This window comes from Barbus barbus (assembly GCF_936440315.1).
Source record: "Barbus barbus genome assembly, chromosome: 31".
Classification (NCBI taxonomy): domain Eukaryota; kingdom Metazoa; phylum Chordata; class Actinopteri; order Cypriniformes; family Cyprinidae; genus Barbus; species Barbus barbus.
In genome coordinates, this window is record NC_136759.1 from 10835132 (window position 1) to 10850636 (window position 15505).

General features: G+C 36.7%; 1 protein-coding gene across 3 annotated transcripts in view; it reads right to left on the bottom strand.

The window, feature by feature from the left end:
- The window catches only part of ksr1b (kinase suppressor of ras 1b), a 42153-nt gene that overhangs the window by 3573 nt on the left and 23075 nt on the right, over nt 1–15505 (bottom strand). For 2 of the 3 annotated variants that reach the window (XM_079388225.1, XM_079388227.1), the window contains 12 exons: nt 11596–11743; nt 10175–10628; nt 6998–7155; nt 6623–6692; nt 6436–6519; nt 6284–6345; nt 6083–6195; nt 5279–5447; nt 4957–4998; nt 1900–1942; nt 758–818; nt 119–513 (listed from right to left, as the gene is read on the bottom strand). In XM_079388225.1, the coding sequence (XP_079244351.1) occupies nt 119–513; nt 758–818; nt 1900–1942; nt 4957–4998; nt 5279–5447; nt 6083–6195; nt 6284–6345; nt 6436–6519; nt 6623–6692; nt 6998–7155; nt 10175–10628; nt 11596–11743 (1799 nt within the window). The remainder of the gene's footprint in view (nt 1–118; nt 514–757; nt 819–1899; nt 1943–4956; nt 4999–5278; nt 5448–6082; nt 6196–6283; nt 6346–6435; nt 6520–6622; nt 6693–6997; nt 7156–10174; nt 10629–11595; nt 11744–15505) is intronic. The other variant, XM_079388226.1, reaches the window with a different exon arrangement.

The following is a 15505-nucleotide window of genomic DNA, read 5'->3' on the forward strand; positions in this document are numbered from 1 at the left end:
GTAACATTATAAATGTCTTTACCGTCACTTTTAATGAATGAAATGCATCCTTGCTGACTAAAAATATTAATGTCTTTACATGAATGACACAACATTGAGAGAGCTGAGAGAGGTGCACCTGGTGATAATGGCCAGATGAGGTGGGTTCATGCAGGCCCCCATAAACAGCACGACGTTCTCGTGTCGTGTTTGCCGGTAGTTCATCACCTCCTTCTTGAACAGCTTCAGGTGCTCCTGGTTGTTACCATCAATCTCTAACAAGCGAACGGCCACCTCTCCATGCCAGCGGCCCCTGCACACCTTCCCCCAGCGGCCTTTACCAATCAGCTCTCCGAGCTCCAGCTGCTCGAAAGGCACATCCCACTCCTGCAGGTAAACGCTGGTCTGGCTGGCCTTACGGCTTATGTGGTCCTTCCAGTAGCCCCTGCAGTTGGGCAGGTCATCCACTTCATCTTCACTTTCATCGTCCGAACCTTCTTGATCCTGACCGTCGTCCCCTTGCTGCTCCTCATCCTGAATGAGAAGAATATAATAACCAAATTAGTCAATTCTAGGGCTCATATTCAGATGATTTTTAATTCAAAATTTAGTTGTAAGATAAAAAGCTTTAGTATTGTCTTTTAGTGGTTAGGGTCACTACCTAACATCACTGACCGCACAAAATCATGTGACTACCACGATAAACTGGAAATTTTGCACATAAATACTTTCAGTTCCTAGTAGCTCTGTGGGTGGACATGTTTCTTGCAGCACTCACCACAGCTTCCCTTTGGCCTGTTGACAACTGGTTGACGTTACCCTCCAATTGATCTGTTTCTCTGCATGGAAGAGAGGATATACTAAACTTAGAGGTCACTTAAGTTTCACTTAAGAGGTCACTTACTAATAGTTATCAGAACTATGTATTATCTTCAGTATGATCTAGACCATTTACCAAAGGATAGTTCACCCAAAAATCTAAATTCTGTCATTTACTCAGCATTATGCTATTCTGAAGCCATGTGACGTTTAATATGGATCACAAATAAAGGAAATACTGCAGAACGTATCATGGTTTAATGACAAATGTCATTTGTCTTTCACAAAAAAACTAATGCGAAACAACTTGACAGTCCACGTTTGAATTAAATGGTACTGATATGTAAACTATAGGTACTAACATGTGCTTTTTACCCTTTAGCATTTGTCGCTTAGGGAAAAAAAAATATATTAAAATATAATTAGGGTTATATATATATTAAATATATTTATATATTAATAAATTAAATTATTATATATAAACACACACACACACACACACACACACACACATATATATATATATTTATTTAATTATTTTGATCATTGTTCATTATTTATAGTTTTATTTATATAGTTTTAGTTAACAATAACAACATTGACTTGAGAAGTTTTTCAACGCATAATTACTTCAGTTTTGGCCTTTCCTCATAAAAAGGTATCAAATGGCTTCAAGCTACTTTTACAGTGCTTTTTTTTTGTCAATGGTGCTTGACATCCTCTTTTGTTTTCCACTGAAGTAGTTAAAAAAAATCCCAGGTTGGGATTAACAAAGTTAACAAAGGGATTAACAGATTAACATCTGTGTGAACTATTCCTAGTTTAGAGCATCTATGAAGCATACATCATGAGTTTGAACTTGCAGGAAAAATTCTGCAGAAGTTGGTGCTTCATTGGTTCCATGTGAACTTGGCACAAATGATTCATTCAAGATGAGGCAATAACCAAAAATGTCTGCTATTCAGCTACAGTTAAGAAATAGGCAGAGTAATTATAATGTACCATGAGGAACCAAAACCAATGAAACTTGCATTCAATTGCCCGGGGTCAAAACATTTCTAGAAATACTGTAGAAACGGCAATCAAAAAGTATTTTCTTACCCAGTGTTGCAGCCTCCATCTGAATGTGTGGAACTGGATACGTCTGAGAGAAAAAAGGGATTCTTGAGTTATACGTGACATTAAACATTCAGATTCCATGTAAAAGTGCAAGTAATTCTACTCCACTTAAAACTCCAAAACTACACTTCTCCAAAAAAAAACAAAAACAAAAAAAACACCATTTATATATAATACAGAAAATTTTCTCTCTATAAATGTCTTTGAATATCAATTTCATATATATATAGGATATATATATATATATATATATATATATATATACAGAGATATATAGGAACGGTACATACAAAATTGCTCTGTTGGCTGTGGAGTCAAGACATTTACAAATATGATTAAAAGATGAATATGAGACAAAACTACAGAATGTTACATTTTATTATTGGGTGATTCAACACATAGATGTTTTACCAGCTAAGAAGTTCAGCACTTTTAGAGTTTCATCCCTCTATCTGATGTGAGCATAAGTATTGGAACAGTTGCCTCACATGTGTTTCTAAGTGATCAGCTGTGTCCTGTTGCATTAATTCTTCAGGTATTAAAAGCAGGGAATGTGTTGTATCAGTCATATCCATTACTTCTGTATTCTGAATCTTGCATTCGATGATGACACACACAAACCAGGATGAAGATGAGGGAGCTCAACTTTACTGATGACAATGTATGATGACAGTAGCAGAACGAATTTGCAAGGGTACAAAACCATCTTGCCCCAATATTCATGAAAATGCCACCAGTTCATTGGGAAGTGCTTCATATTGCATCAGGACAATGACCCAAAACACCCTGCCAGTTCAGTCAAGGAATTTATAAGGACAAAGAAATGGAAAGTCTTAGATTGCCCAAGTCAATCTCCAGATTTAAATCCAATTAAACATGAATTTCACCAGCTGAAGAGGAGAGTAAAGGCAGAAACTCCCCAAAACAAGCAACAATTGGAATTGGCTGCATTAAAGGCTGGGAAAAGTATTTCAAAGGATGAGACCAAGAGTCTGGTGATGTCTATGGGTCACAGACTCACTGCTGTGATTGTGTGCAAGGGATCTGCAACTAAATAATAGCTTTTAATCTTTTATATCTGCCTTATGTTCAACTGTCCCAATACTAATGCTCACATCAATGAGTGAGATGAACTCTAAAAGTGCTGTTCTTTTTATTTGGTAAAACATGTATGTGTTAAAACAGCTAGTAAAAAAATGTGACATTTGGTAGTTTTGTCTCATATTCATCTTTTAATCATATTTGCAAATGTCTTGACTCCACAGCCAACAGAGCAATTTTGTCTTTACCGTTCCAATACTTATGGAGGGGACTGTATATTCTGTAGCATCTGCTTATAATCCTTGATGGTCATTGGGACTTTATGTCTTAAGAGACCCCTATTAGCCTTTTTACATTTGCATATAATTCACAGACCTGCCCCCACATTCGACCTTTATATGGGTGCTAAATTGCCAATGGTTGCCCCCCACCTGCCCACACTGTCAAAAAGACGCTAAACAGATAGACTCTCTTTTCTCTCCATCAGACTTCAAACTAATTCCAAAGAGAACTAAATAACCCTCAGTACCAGGCCTGGCTGACCAGTGGACTACCCCCCACAATTATTTCTCAAACAATGATGCACACTATGTGATCGTGAAATGCATCATATAATTTTTACTGTACTGTGGGAAGAATTACACCGATTGAGCAGAACACTCATAAAACATGCAAATGAGGTGTCAAGTGGGACAAAGAAACACTTTCCCGCTGAAACTATGTGCCTTGTTATTGTTCAAACTAACCAAAATGGGTGTTACAGGGAAACCACAGAAAACTTCTCCCACACCCAAAAAGCGGGCTTCTTCTCTTTACTTTCGGTGCCCTGGAGACACACATACCACCTTGGAAATCTCGCGGCTCCCCTTTCGGGGGGAGTCCGAGCTTCTGCAAGTTTTAAGTTCAGTAACTTTGGCAAATCACTTCGGACCAATGCATGGCTGGAATGACGAAGCTTTCACTCCTAAAGGAATTCATCAAGAATCTACGCATTATACATGCACCAGGACACTTTACTCAGCACAACAAAACCAATATGCAAGTAACCGCTTGTTAACTATTTAGATGCCCTTCTAGGCTTCGACCCCTTTTAATTAAGGTGATGTGATTATCTGATGGTTCTAACAGGTTGTGTTTAGCTGATGTGGAAATTGCGCCATTACACTCTACTCTCTCTCTCTCTCTCTCTCTCTCTCTCTCTCCATGCCTTCCTTGTTTTGGCATCTATGTTTAATGTGTGTATGTTTGTGTCTAGTTCGATGTTGCATGTTCCCCTGTTGTGTAGTTTAATAAACATCCATATATATTCACGCTTGCCTTGGTTGTCTGTGTCTGCTGCTCACAGAAGGTCACTTTAACGTTCCGGTTTTGTTACATGCTCTATGAGTGATGTACTAGTGAGGAAATAATTTTTCGTGGCCAGAGAAATAATTTTCCTTAGAGTCAATAGACGATTAAAACGGTCCGTACTACGGACGAACAAATCATTTTATTGTACTATTAATGCTACAGTTAATTCCTGAAGATGACTTTATGATTGATAACAATCTGTTATGATTAATTATGTTCATCTCACTTTGAGCTAATTTGCTACTAATATATATATATATATATATATATATATATATATGTAATTGATATTCAAAGATTTTTTTTTTTTTAATGATCCCCAGATTTTTGAACAGTGTATATGCCAAAGTTGAGGGATTTGAGCAATATTAATAGTGATGCGGTCCTCTATACACAGCACCTGAGGCACACAGAGAATTGAAAGCACAAAATACTGCAAAAAATACAGCAATTCCCTTAGATAACCACTGGAAGGCGACACACCACAGCATAAGCACTACTCTTAAAAAAATAAATAAATAAGCTCTCAGGATCGGGAAACAGAGTTGAGTTGTCTCAAAGCATCAGTGATAACTCAACTAGGCACTCAGACACCACAACTGAAGAGTAAATAACAGAGTTTTGTGGTGTGGAGGATTGTTAACTCACCAGGGAAGACAAACTGTTGTCTATGTTGAAAGTAGTAGGCAGCTATTGAGTAGGACAAATAGACAAAATGTCCACAAGGAAAAGAGAAAGACCCGGTTAAACAACTTGCTTGTTTTAGTTATGCTTTGTTATGCCTCAACGAGAGGTACTTAATGTGAATTTTTGAAGAGGTTTTTTTCTGAGCATTGGAAACAAGAAAGGAGTGCTTAATAATGCTGTGCTACAAAAAAAAAAGAGTGACATTCTGTAGTGCAGAAGTTTAAATGGGTTTACATGCGGGTGACAAATAAGATCCCATGGTATTGGTGTAAAGAAGACTAACCTGGGAAGTGAAACCGACTGTCAACGTGACCCTTAGTGGAAGGGTTGGGTGGTGGGGTGGCGCTTGGGGGGTTGCTCTGACCAAAGGGGGCAGGTGAGGAGGGGGTGGAGGAGGTGGTGGAGGAGGGGTTACTACTGGAGTCCATGTGACTCAGTGATGGAGGGTGGTCCTGAAGGGAGGGACACAAATCTTAAAAAAAACCTTATACCAAAACCTAATAAGGTGCAAAAATGTATGTTTGAATCAATAAAGACATTTTATAAAATAGCATTTTAATGACAAATCTTATAGGTAGTCACTAGCATCATAAAATAAAATGTAGGATATAAAAATGGATGTTTGAAACAAGTATGCCATATTATAAAATAGCGTTTCAATAAATCTTTTGGGTACTCACAAGCATCACTAAATGAACGTGCAAAAATTAAAATACATTAAATAACATTTATTTTTAAATTATCATTTTTTTATACTGATTTATTAGTGATTATCGTCAATTTGATTTCGCAGATACTATTTAAACTAAACTGATCTAGACAAAGACATCTCTGAATTCAATAATGAAATGTCTTAACTGAAAATTGAGTGTTTAATCGTATTATTATACATTACTGACACTGTATCCTCCAATTTGATACTGTAAAGTGCTTTGATTGTTAAAATCATCTGTATTGTTAAAAGCACTATATAAATAATGGTGAATATAGATAGATAGACAGACAGACAGACAGACAGATAGATAGTAATAATACTAAGTTAGTATGGTGTGACTCAACTTCCTGGTTTGTGTGATTTGCTACATGCCTTTTTGTTTATTGCCTTCGGTAATGTTCCGTACTGCTGAGACTCTGTTGGTCGCTCCACCTGGTTATTGATACCTGATGGTACTGACTCTGTTCTTCTGATCTTGTTTGGAACTGAAAAAAAAAAACAGAAAAGAACTTTAGATCATCTGCAAAGCTGTCTGAATATACAGTATACTACATGTTGTACAAAAAATCTTACATTGTGCAAATGAAATCCTGCACTTAGGGGCCTCTTTGGTACATTTATTGTGGCACTTCACCCTGAAAGAGATGAACGCAAACATTAGCAAGAAGATACTGGGAACTCAGATGTGGTTTTCCTTAAAAAAAAAAAATCCTGTGTTTGCTTACTTGCAATGTTTGCATTTAACACCAAACATCATGTTCTTCTTGCACACCTGACACGTCTGAGACAACCAGGATTTGGTGGAAAACCTTTAAGGAGGCACAATAAGAAAGCCAATGTCAGTTGTGTTGGAAGCTGAAAGACAAACCCGGATGTAAGAATGAAAACAAGCAAAAGTTCAATGGTCAGTACCTGTGTGTGACATCCAGACCAATATCCTTCCTCATGATTAGCGGAGAGCTTCCGTGGGATGCAACATTATCTATATGATGTTAAAGAAAAACAGATTGTACTCAAAATTAATTAAAATTGAGTTTGGCATTAGCATCACTTAGCTTTAGAGTTGACAGGATGAATTTTTCACTGCAGTGCATTCTGGGAATGAACAGTATGTGTAAAGCTGATTTAGCCAAATCAACATATTTCATTAGCAAACATAACGCAGATGTCTAACTGTAGCCTTTTCACCTGAAGTGCACCTACAGTATGATGCCTGAAAATGTTATCTAGGTAGGGAGCTCACTAGGTTTTGGACACACAAACTTTCTTTTACTAAAAAGCACTTACTTCTTACACCCGCAGGTCCTCCTAGGTGACTGGGGGTGTTTGGTAGGATGCAGGGGGAACGAGCAGACAACAGTGGTGACCGTGAGGGCGAGTCTTCCCAGCCGTTTCCTCCACCGTTTACCTGCACGTTCAGAAGCGGCTTGTTTTTCTTCCCGCTCCTTGCAGGCAAAAGGGCACAAGTCAACAATCAATATCTTGGTAGTTGACATTAGTGTGATATGCTATACTCCATTTAAATAGCATTTTGGTGTTTTTGTAAATTAAATGATAAAATAATTAATAATTAAAATAATCAATTAGAACAATAAATAGTTATCATTATAATAACAATTAAATATTGTAATTTAATTATTAAAACTTACTTTGGCATTCAGCGTTTATGACCTTATATTACTACATGAATGGAACATTTGAACATAAAACAATAATTTTTACACTGCAGAACCATTTAATATGAACTTGTGTAAAACAAAAAGGATATACAATTTAACCTAAATCATTAAGAATCATCGCCCGCAACCTTGCATTGGAATTATTACAATGCAGCCAATCATAATTCCGAGAAAGCTCTCATAATGACCTACTCCGCACCTCCCAGCAAGAAATATTTCTATAGTACTTTAAATAAACACACATCTGCAGCTTGTCCACCACAAATATTTCAAAAACGTGGTGCAAATGCAGGCGTGTAGCTTCACAGGCAGGGAGTTTTTGTGGTGGACTTCAGTTCACACACATATTATGAGGAGGAGCTCCAATCCTGTGGACGCTTATAGGCTCAGAGGAGCGGGAATGATCAAGCACTGGACGCCAGCGAGTCTGAGAAGGGGTCTGACCTCGGCCTTGTGCTAACGGGAAACACTGGGGCTACGTGAAGGGGCGGAAGGACGGGGAGTGTTGAACTACTCTCTAAAACCTGCCTGGAACTGGGCCATCAGTGATCTCAGATGTCACAGCAGTCCACTCCCACAGACCAAACACACACTGGGCAGGTCAACACAGTATGGTACACATATGAACAGTGGGAGCTAAGAGAATATGTAGAACATTTTGTCTAAGAAGGACTTCTTTATTTATGCTGCAGGGCTAAAAATCATTCCAAATTTTTGCTGAGCTAGGCAACATGTTGTTACGAGTAGCAAATGTTGTGCAATGTATAACAAAAATCGGCTGGATTTATAGAGTCAGCATCCTGCTCATTTTACATGCAATGTGGCAAAGATGCAACATGTTATCATTATTTATTTCCTGTTTCAAACCTGTGAGACTCTGTGGAGCACAAATGGTCAATTTTTTTTTTATATCCTGTTCAATTTTCTTAGTGTAATTAAACTGAATGAGGAATAGGGAAGTCAAATGCAAAAAAAAACAACATGAAAGTATCATAAAAATCTTCCATATGACTTTATTGCTATATTAAAAATTCTTAAACCATTCGATAGCTTTATGCAAACTGTAATTTATAATTTTTTGTAGTGCTGTCAAACGATTATCTGCGAATAATCGCATCCAGAATAAAAGTTGTTGTTTACATAATATATGTATGTGTACTGTTTATATTTATTTTGTATATATAAATACACACACATACAGTATATATTTTGGAAATATTTACATGCATATAGATTTATATATTTATATTCTTGTATTTTATATTACAGGATATATAAATACATGCATGTGTTTGTATTTATATATACATAAATATACACAGCACGCATATATATTATGTAAATAAAAATATCACACAAATGTGTCATATGGATTTTGAAGACTTGGAATAAAATGCACAAATCATATGGATCCCATTTATGATATTTAATGGTAATTTTGCATCATTTTTGAAATTTGAACTCCGGTGCAATTCATTGTAACTGTATGAAAAAATCCAACCAGCATTGAGGAATCAAAGTCAGGTTTGAGGCAACATGAGGGTAACTAATATTAATACTAAATACGATGACAGAATATTCATTTCAAACCATGAAATTGTGATGAGTGTATTAAAAGTCTGTAAATTCTTAGTCAAGTTTAAAATGAAATGTCAGCATACAGTATATTTCTGTGCAGTTTCAAGTCTGTATGTTGCCGTTAACACTTGCACTAATCTTATGGTTTGAAGAAGCCTCGCTTATGCTTCAGATTTTATCTACACCCTTCAGATGAATATATTCCATTCCCATCATCTCAGTGCATTACTGTATGACTTTATCATGAGGTAAGTGTTTCTGAGAATCGGACATCATGCTTATACAGTATTAGGTTGCATCAGGAAGAGTGAAAAACAACAACACATAATGCAGGCTAAGGGTCAAACAGCGATGACAGCTTCATTATATTTATACACTGAATTGTAATTGGTTTTTCTATACACTACCATTTGAAAGTTTAGTGTCAGTGCTTTATTTTATAAGAAATTAATACTTATATTCAGCAAGGATGCACTCACTTGATGACAGTAAGGACATTTCTAATGTTACAAAAGATTTCTATTTTTAAATGAATGGCATTCTTTTGAACGCTCTATTAATCAAAGAATGCTGAATAGAAATTTATCACAGCTTCCACAAAATTATTACATAGTAAAAACATTGTTTTCAACATTGAAAATAATCAGAAATGTTACTCGAGCAGAAAATCAGCTTAGTATAATGATTTCTGAAGAAGGATCATGTGACACTGAAGACTGGAGGAATGGCTGCTGAAAATTCAGCGTTGCATCAAGGAATAAATTACATTTTTAAATATTTAAAAATGGGAAACAGTAATATTAAATTGTAATAATATTTCACAATATTATATTTATCAAATAAATGCAGCCTTGGTGAACATAAGAGAGAGAAAAAAAAAACATTTTTCAGGATCTAAACTTTTGAACAGTAACTTTTCTTCTGATCTAAACTTTTTGAACAGTTCAGCAATTTCTGAAATGCATGTCTAGTTTGCAGTCAAATATTTGCAATGGTAAAATAGCAAAACTTGCTTCAATCTAGACCCTAGTCCCTTTTAAAGACACCATAAACCCAGCAGCAGACTCACGTAAATCAATACTGTCATACTTGACATTGACATCATTCAGCTGTCAAAATAAACATTTTCAAAGCAAACTCTGAGAAGAGATCATCATTCATGAAGTAATACATCCATAAATAACATATTATTCAGTGCTGAACTTACTTGTTGGGTGTAGGGTCATCGATCCGGTTGGCCAGTTGGCTCTGGCTCTTGCTGCGTGTGAGGGTGATGTTGGGCAGGAGGTTTAGCAGCTTACGGGGTGGAGGTGGTGGAGTTCGTGGGGGCTTTAGTTTGCCATACCTTCTCTGTGGTGGTGTGGCTGGAGGGGTGGACAGCAGTCTGGGGGCGCAGCGGTTCAGCTGCGGGGAGGATGTAAAAGGGTCCGTCAGCCCATCGCAGTGAGGGTGGACGATTGTAGGGAAGTCCGTTGAAGGTAGAGCAGAAACAGAGACACAGGAACGAGGGGCAGGCAGGGCAGAAGGAGGGGGCCAGCTGGTTGGGCTGGGACTGCAAGACTGAGGTGCACGCATAGAACAAGATAGCGGGTCAACAGAGGTATGGTCACGGTGAGCGGGCTCTGCTATCCACGGGATGCCCTCTTTCTTAATTGCTGCACCTAAAACACAGAGTGAGAGACAATTCAGAAGAAGGTGGATGATCAGTGCTGGGCTCCAGACCTTAATTAAAGTGATTGCTTACCAGTAGAATTTTTGTATTATTTATATAATTTTATAGTATTTATTAATATTTTGAATGAGCTTTATTTATATATTTTTTGTTTTAATTTAAGTTATAGTAATTTTGTGCATGTCATTTTTATTAATTTTCTATATTTCTATTTAGTTTTAATTGACTTATTTAAGTTTTAGTTTTAGAATTTTTAGTACTTCAAGCAATATTTATTTTTATTTTTTTTAATTTGATGTTTTCAAGTTTATATTTTATTATATTAAATTAAATGAATGAAAAGTATTTTACCTTTTCAGTTAACAATAACAACCGCTGTTCACAAATGAAATCAAAATTAAACTTTTGTGATAATAATTTAAAATCTTGCTGCCATTGGCGATGGTCTGGAAAACTTTGTGTGCCGCCATATATGGTTGTCAAATATCAATTCATAAATATCTCATCATCATGCATTTTACTACATATTAAAATGTAATTTATTCCTGTAATGGCAAAGTTGAATTTTCAGCTTTACTTCAGTCTCCTCTCCAGTGTCACATGATCCTTCAAAAACGATCATAATATTCTGATTTGGTCATTATAAAATGCATCCTTGCATTTTAAAAAAAAGTGTTTGTTTTTTTTACTAATTTGTTTAGTTTTTTTTTTTACTTGCATTACTGTAGACTTCATATGCTAGTCTATATGCTAAAATAGTAAAATGGCCAACAGCTAAAATCTGAGCCTAGAGCAGGAAGTCTTACCCTGCGTCCCAATGTGCATATTATCCACCCCTAAATAGTATTGAAAATTACTACTATCACATAGAATTTAGGATGGATAGTATACTATGCACATTGGGACGCAGTCTTAGTGTTTTTGAAGAGTGTAAGGAGGCAGGAGTCAGCAGTCACCCGTGTCAGTAGCGCTCTTGAGACAGGAGAGGGCAGCGGTGATGCGGGAACACTCCTCACTGCTAGAGCCCAGTCTTTTCATGGTGTCTTCCACCTGTGCACTGGACATTTGCAGCAGAGCATCCAGAGACAGCTTCACAGGGACTGCCTGGAAGACAGAAGGAAACATTAATCATGGTATATGCAGAAAGGGACACTGGTGAAAAATTGTGCATTATTCAACATCATACATCTAAACTGATAGCACTGACTCAATGACTCAGTATTATCTTATTTGGTCAGTATTTGACCAGAGTCTATGGTATGTCTGTGGCTGTAGACAGACAGAATGGAGTCTATATACCAATTAGAGAAAGATTAGGTGATAAAGCCCCCTGGAATCCCCCCGCCGCCACTAAGACTGCTGGCATCTCATGGCACCAGACTGAGCCAATGTCCAGATACCAGTTTTCTTTCTCTGTCCGCCTGTCTCTGTTCCATTCCTCCACCCTACAACATTCCTGCATTCTTTGGCATCTCCCTGCCATATTTCAATTCTCACCCAAAACACACACACTCTTACTCAAATGCATGACTGAGAAGCTACCCAGCAACAGTTGTGGTAGTGTGTAGTTGTGGTCAGTGTAGTCTCCATGGCAAATGAATAGATAACAGGACACATGAGGCTCTTTGGTCTAAAGGATCAAGGGAGGTACATAAAGCCTATCGACAGATAAAATGGGGTGAATAAGATTCATCAACACAGAGTTTTGATTATATAGCACACAGCAACGTAAAGCAGTTTGAGATTGTGGAGTCAAATGTTGCTAAACATGAACAAAATGGACCAATGAGGTGAACAGCAATATTTGTGTGTCTGGTCCAGGGGAATCTTACAACCGCTGCTGTGTTTACTGATAGCAGGGATATGTGTGTGTATTTTTCACACACAACTATATAAGATACACTTCAAGGACACAGCTGATAATTAAACGTTGTGAAAGATTTTCCATTTCCCAAATAGTCCCTCCCTGAGTGACCCTGAATTGAGAGAAAACTCAGAGACTCTGAATTTCCGATAAAATTTTCCATCTCCAACACTCTTTATTCCATGCGCAAAAAAAAAAACAAAAACAAAAAAAAAAAACTTTAATTTCACACTATTCACTGTCATAAATCAAATGATAGAACCAGAACTAAAGGTTGCAATATATAATATATCAGTGTTGTTATTTTTAACTAAAACAAAATAGAAATAAACTAAAGTTAAACACACTGTAAAAAAAAAAGTTGGCCAAACTTAAAAGTTTACAGCAACCAGCTTCAGCAGATTTTTGAGTTCTCAACTGCTTGTTTTAAGTTTATACAACAAAAAGTTGAGAAATTTCCTAAAAAATACAGTGGTGTGAAAAAGTGTTGGCCCCCTTCCTGATTTTTTTTATTTTTTTTGCATGTGTCACACTTTAATGTTTCAGATCATCAAACAAATTTAAATATTAATCAAAGATAACACAAGTAAACACAACATGCAGTTTTTAAATGAAGGGGTTTTTTATTATGAAGGGAAAACAAAATCCAAACCCACATGGCCCTGTGTGAAAAAGTGCTTGCCCCCTAAACCTAATAACTGGTTGGGCCACTCTTAGCAGCAACAACTGCAATCAAGCGTTTGCGATAACTTGCAATGAGTCTGTTACAGCGCTGTGGAGGAATTTTGGCCCACTCATCTTGGCTGAATTGTTGTAATTCAGCCACATTGGAGGGTTTTCGAGCATGAACCGCCTTTTTAAGGTCATGCCACAGCATCTCAATAGGATTCAGGTTAGGACTTTGACTAGGCCACTCCAAAGTCTTCATTTTGTTTTTCTTCAGCCATTCAGAGGTGGATTTGCTGGTGTGTTTTGGATCATTGTCCTGCTGCTGAACCCTAGTTCACTTCAGCTTGAGGTCACGAACAGATGGCCGGACATTGTCCTTCAGGAGTTTTTGGTAGACAGCTGAATTCATGGTTCCATTTATCACAGCAAGTCTTCCAGTTCCTGAAGCAGCAAAACAGTCCCAGACCATCACACTACCACCACCATATTTTACTGTTGGTATGATGTTCTTTTTCTGAAATGCTGTGTTACTTTTACGCCAGATGTAATGGGACACACACCTTCCAAAAAGTTCAACTTTTGTCTCGTCAGTCCACAGAGTATTTTCCCAAAAGTCTTGGGGATCATCAAGATGTTTTCTGGCAAAACTGAGACGAGCCTTCATGTTCTTTTTGCTCAGCAGCGGTTTTCGTCTTGGAACTCTGCCATGCAGGCCATTTTTGCCCAGTCTCTTTCTTATGGTGAAGTCATGAACACTGACCTTAACTGAGGCAAGTGAGGCCTGCAGTTCTTTAGATGTTGTTGTGGGGTCTTTTGTGACCTCTTGGATGACTCGTCACTGCGCTCTTGGGGTAATTTTGGTTGGCCGGCCACTCCTGGGAAGGTTCACCACTGTTCCATGTTTTCTCCATTTGTGGATAATGGTTCTCACTGTGGTTCGCTGGAGTCCCAAAGCTTTAGAAATGGCTTTATAACCTTTTTCAGACTGATAGATCTCAATTACTTTCTTTCTCATTTGTTCCTGAATTTCTTTGGATCTCAACTTTTGAGGATCTTTTGGTCTACTTCACTTTGTCAGGCAGGTCAGGGGCAAGCACTTTTTCACACAGGGCCATGTGGGTTTGGATTTTGTTTTCCCTTCATAAAAAAAAACCCTTCATTTAAAAGCTGCATGTTGTGTTTACTTGTGTTATCTTTGATTAATATTTAAATTTGTTTGATGATCTGAAACATTAATGTGTGACAAACATGTAAAAAAATAAAAAATCAGGAGGGGGGCCAACACTTTTTCACACCACTGTAAGTTGAGAAAACTCAAAAATCTGCTGAAGCTGGTTGCCTTAAACTTTTAAGTTAGCTCAACTTTTTTTTTTTTTTTTTTTTTTTTTACACATTGCAGAAATATTTTTTTTAAAATCCTAATAAAAATGTCAAAAGCACTTGAAATAACTGAAAAATGAAAATTAACTAAAAATATAAAAATAGAAGCCATAATAAAGCAAATATTATAATTGTATACAAACAATACAAAAGAATATATAAACATTCATATAATTATTCAGCTATTCCTCTTTAAAAGAAAAAAAAAAGTATCATCAGTATGCAAATTTGCAAAGTGACCCACATTTTTTTTTATTTATTCATGGATTCATATTGAGATCCCTGCAATGTCTCTGGAAGCAAACATTATATTGGTTTTAAAATAAGGATACCAAAAAAAGACTTTAAAAAGGATACAAAGAGATGTTTAATACTTTCTGAGCTACAGCCATACAAATTTTTGTGGGGAAAAATAAAAAAAACTTTCCCCATTTCCCTATTTTCCCCCAACTTGTCATCATTGGCATTCAGGAAAAGAAAAGAAAAAAGAAAAAAAAAACTTAGCAAAATCAAAAATACGAGCTCGGGGCGTTTTTGAAATTTGGTTGATTTGACATGGAATGACTGAAATATATTTTTTATATATTTAAAATGTATTTAGTCAGTAATTTTTATTGTTTTGTTAAAAAAAATAATTGAAACAAATTGAAAATATTTACTAAATAAAAGTGATATTCAAAAGCAAAAAATAAAAAGAAGGTATTTCCCCATTTACACGTAATTGTGTTCGTATGAGGTGGGTGTGTGTAATACAGCACATCATAAACAAGTTAAACGGTCTTCGAAATGACATGCATGACACTCAGGGGAAGGGAAATCTCCCAGCATCCTCATGGAGACTTCCTTTTTGAACAAGAGCCAGAGATCAGAATTAAGAGCACAGATCTCTTCTCAATAAACACAAGACAACATCATCCACTCATTTAGCCTACAGCTGAAAGAACACGAAACAA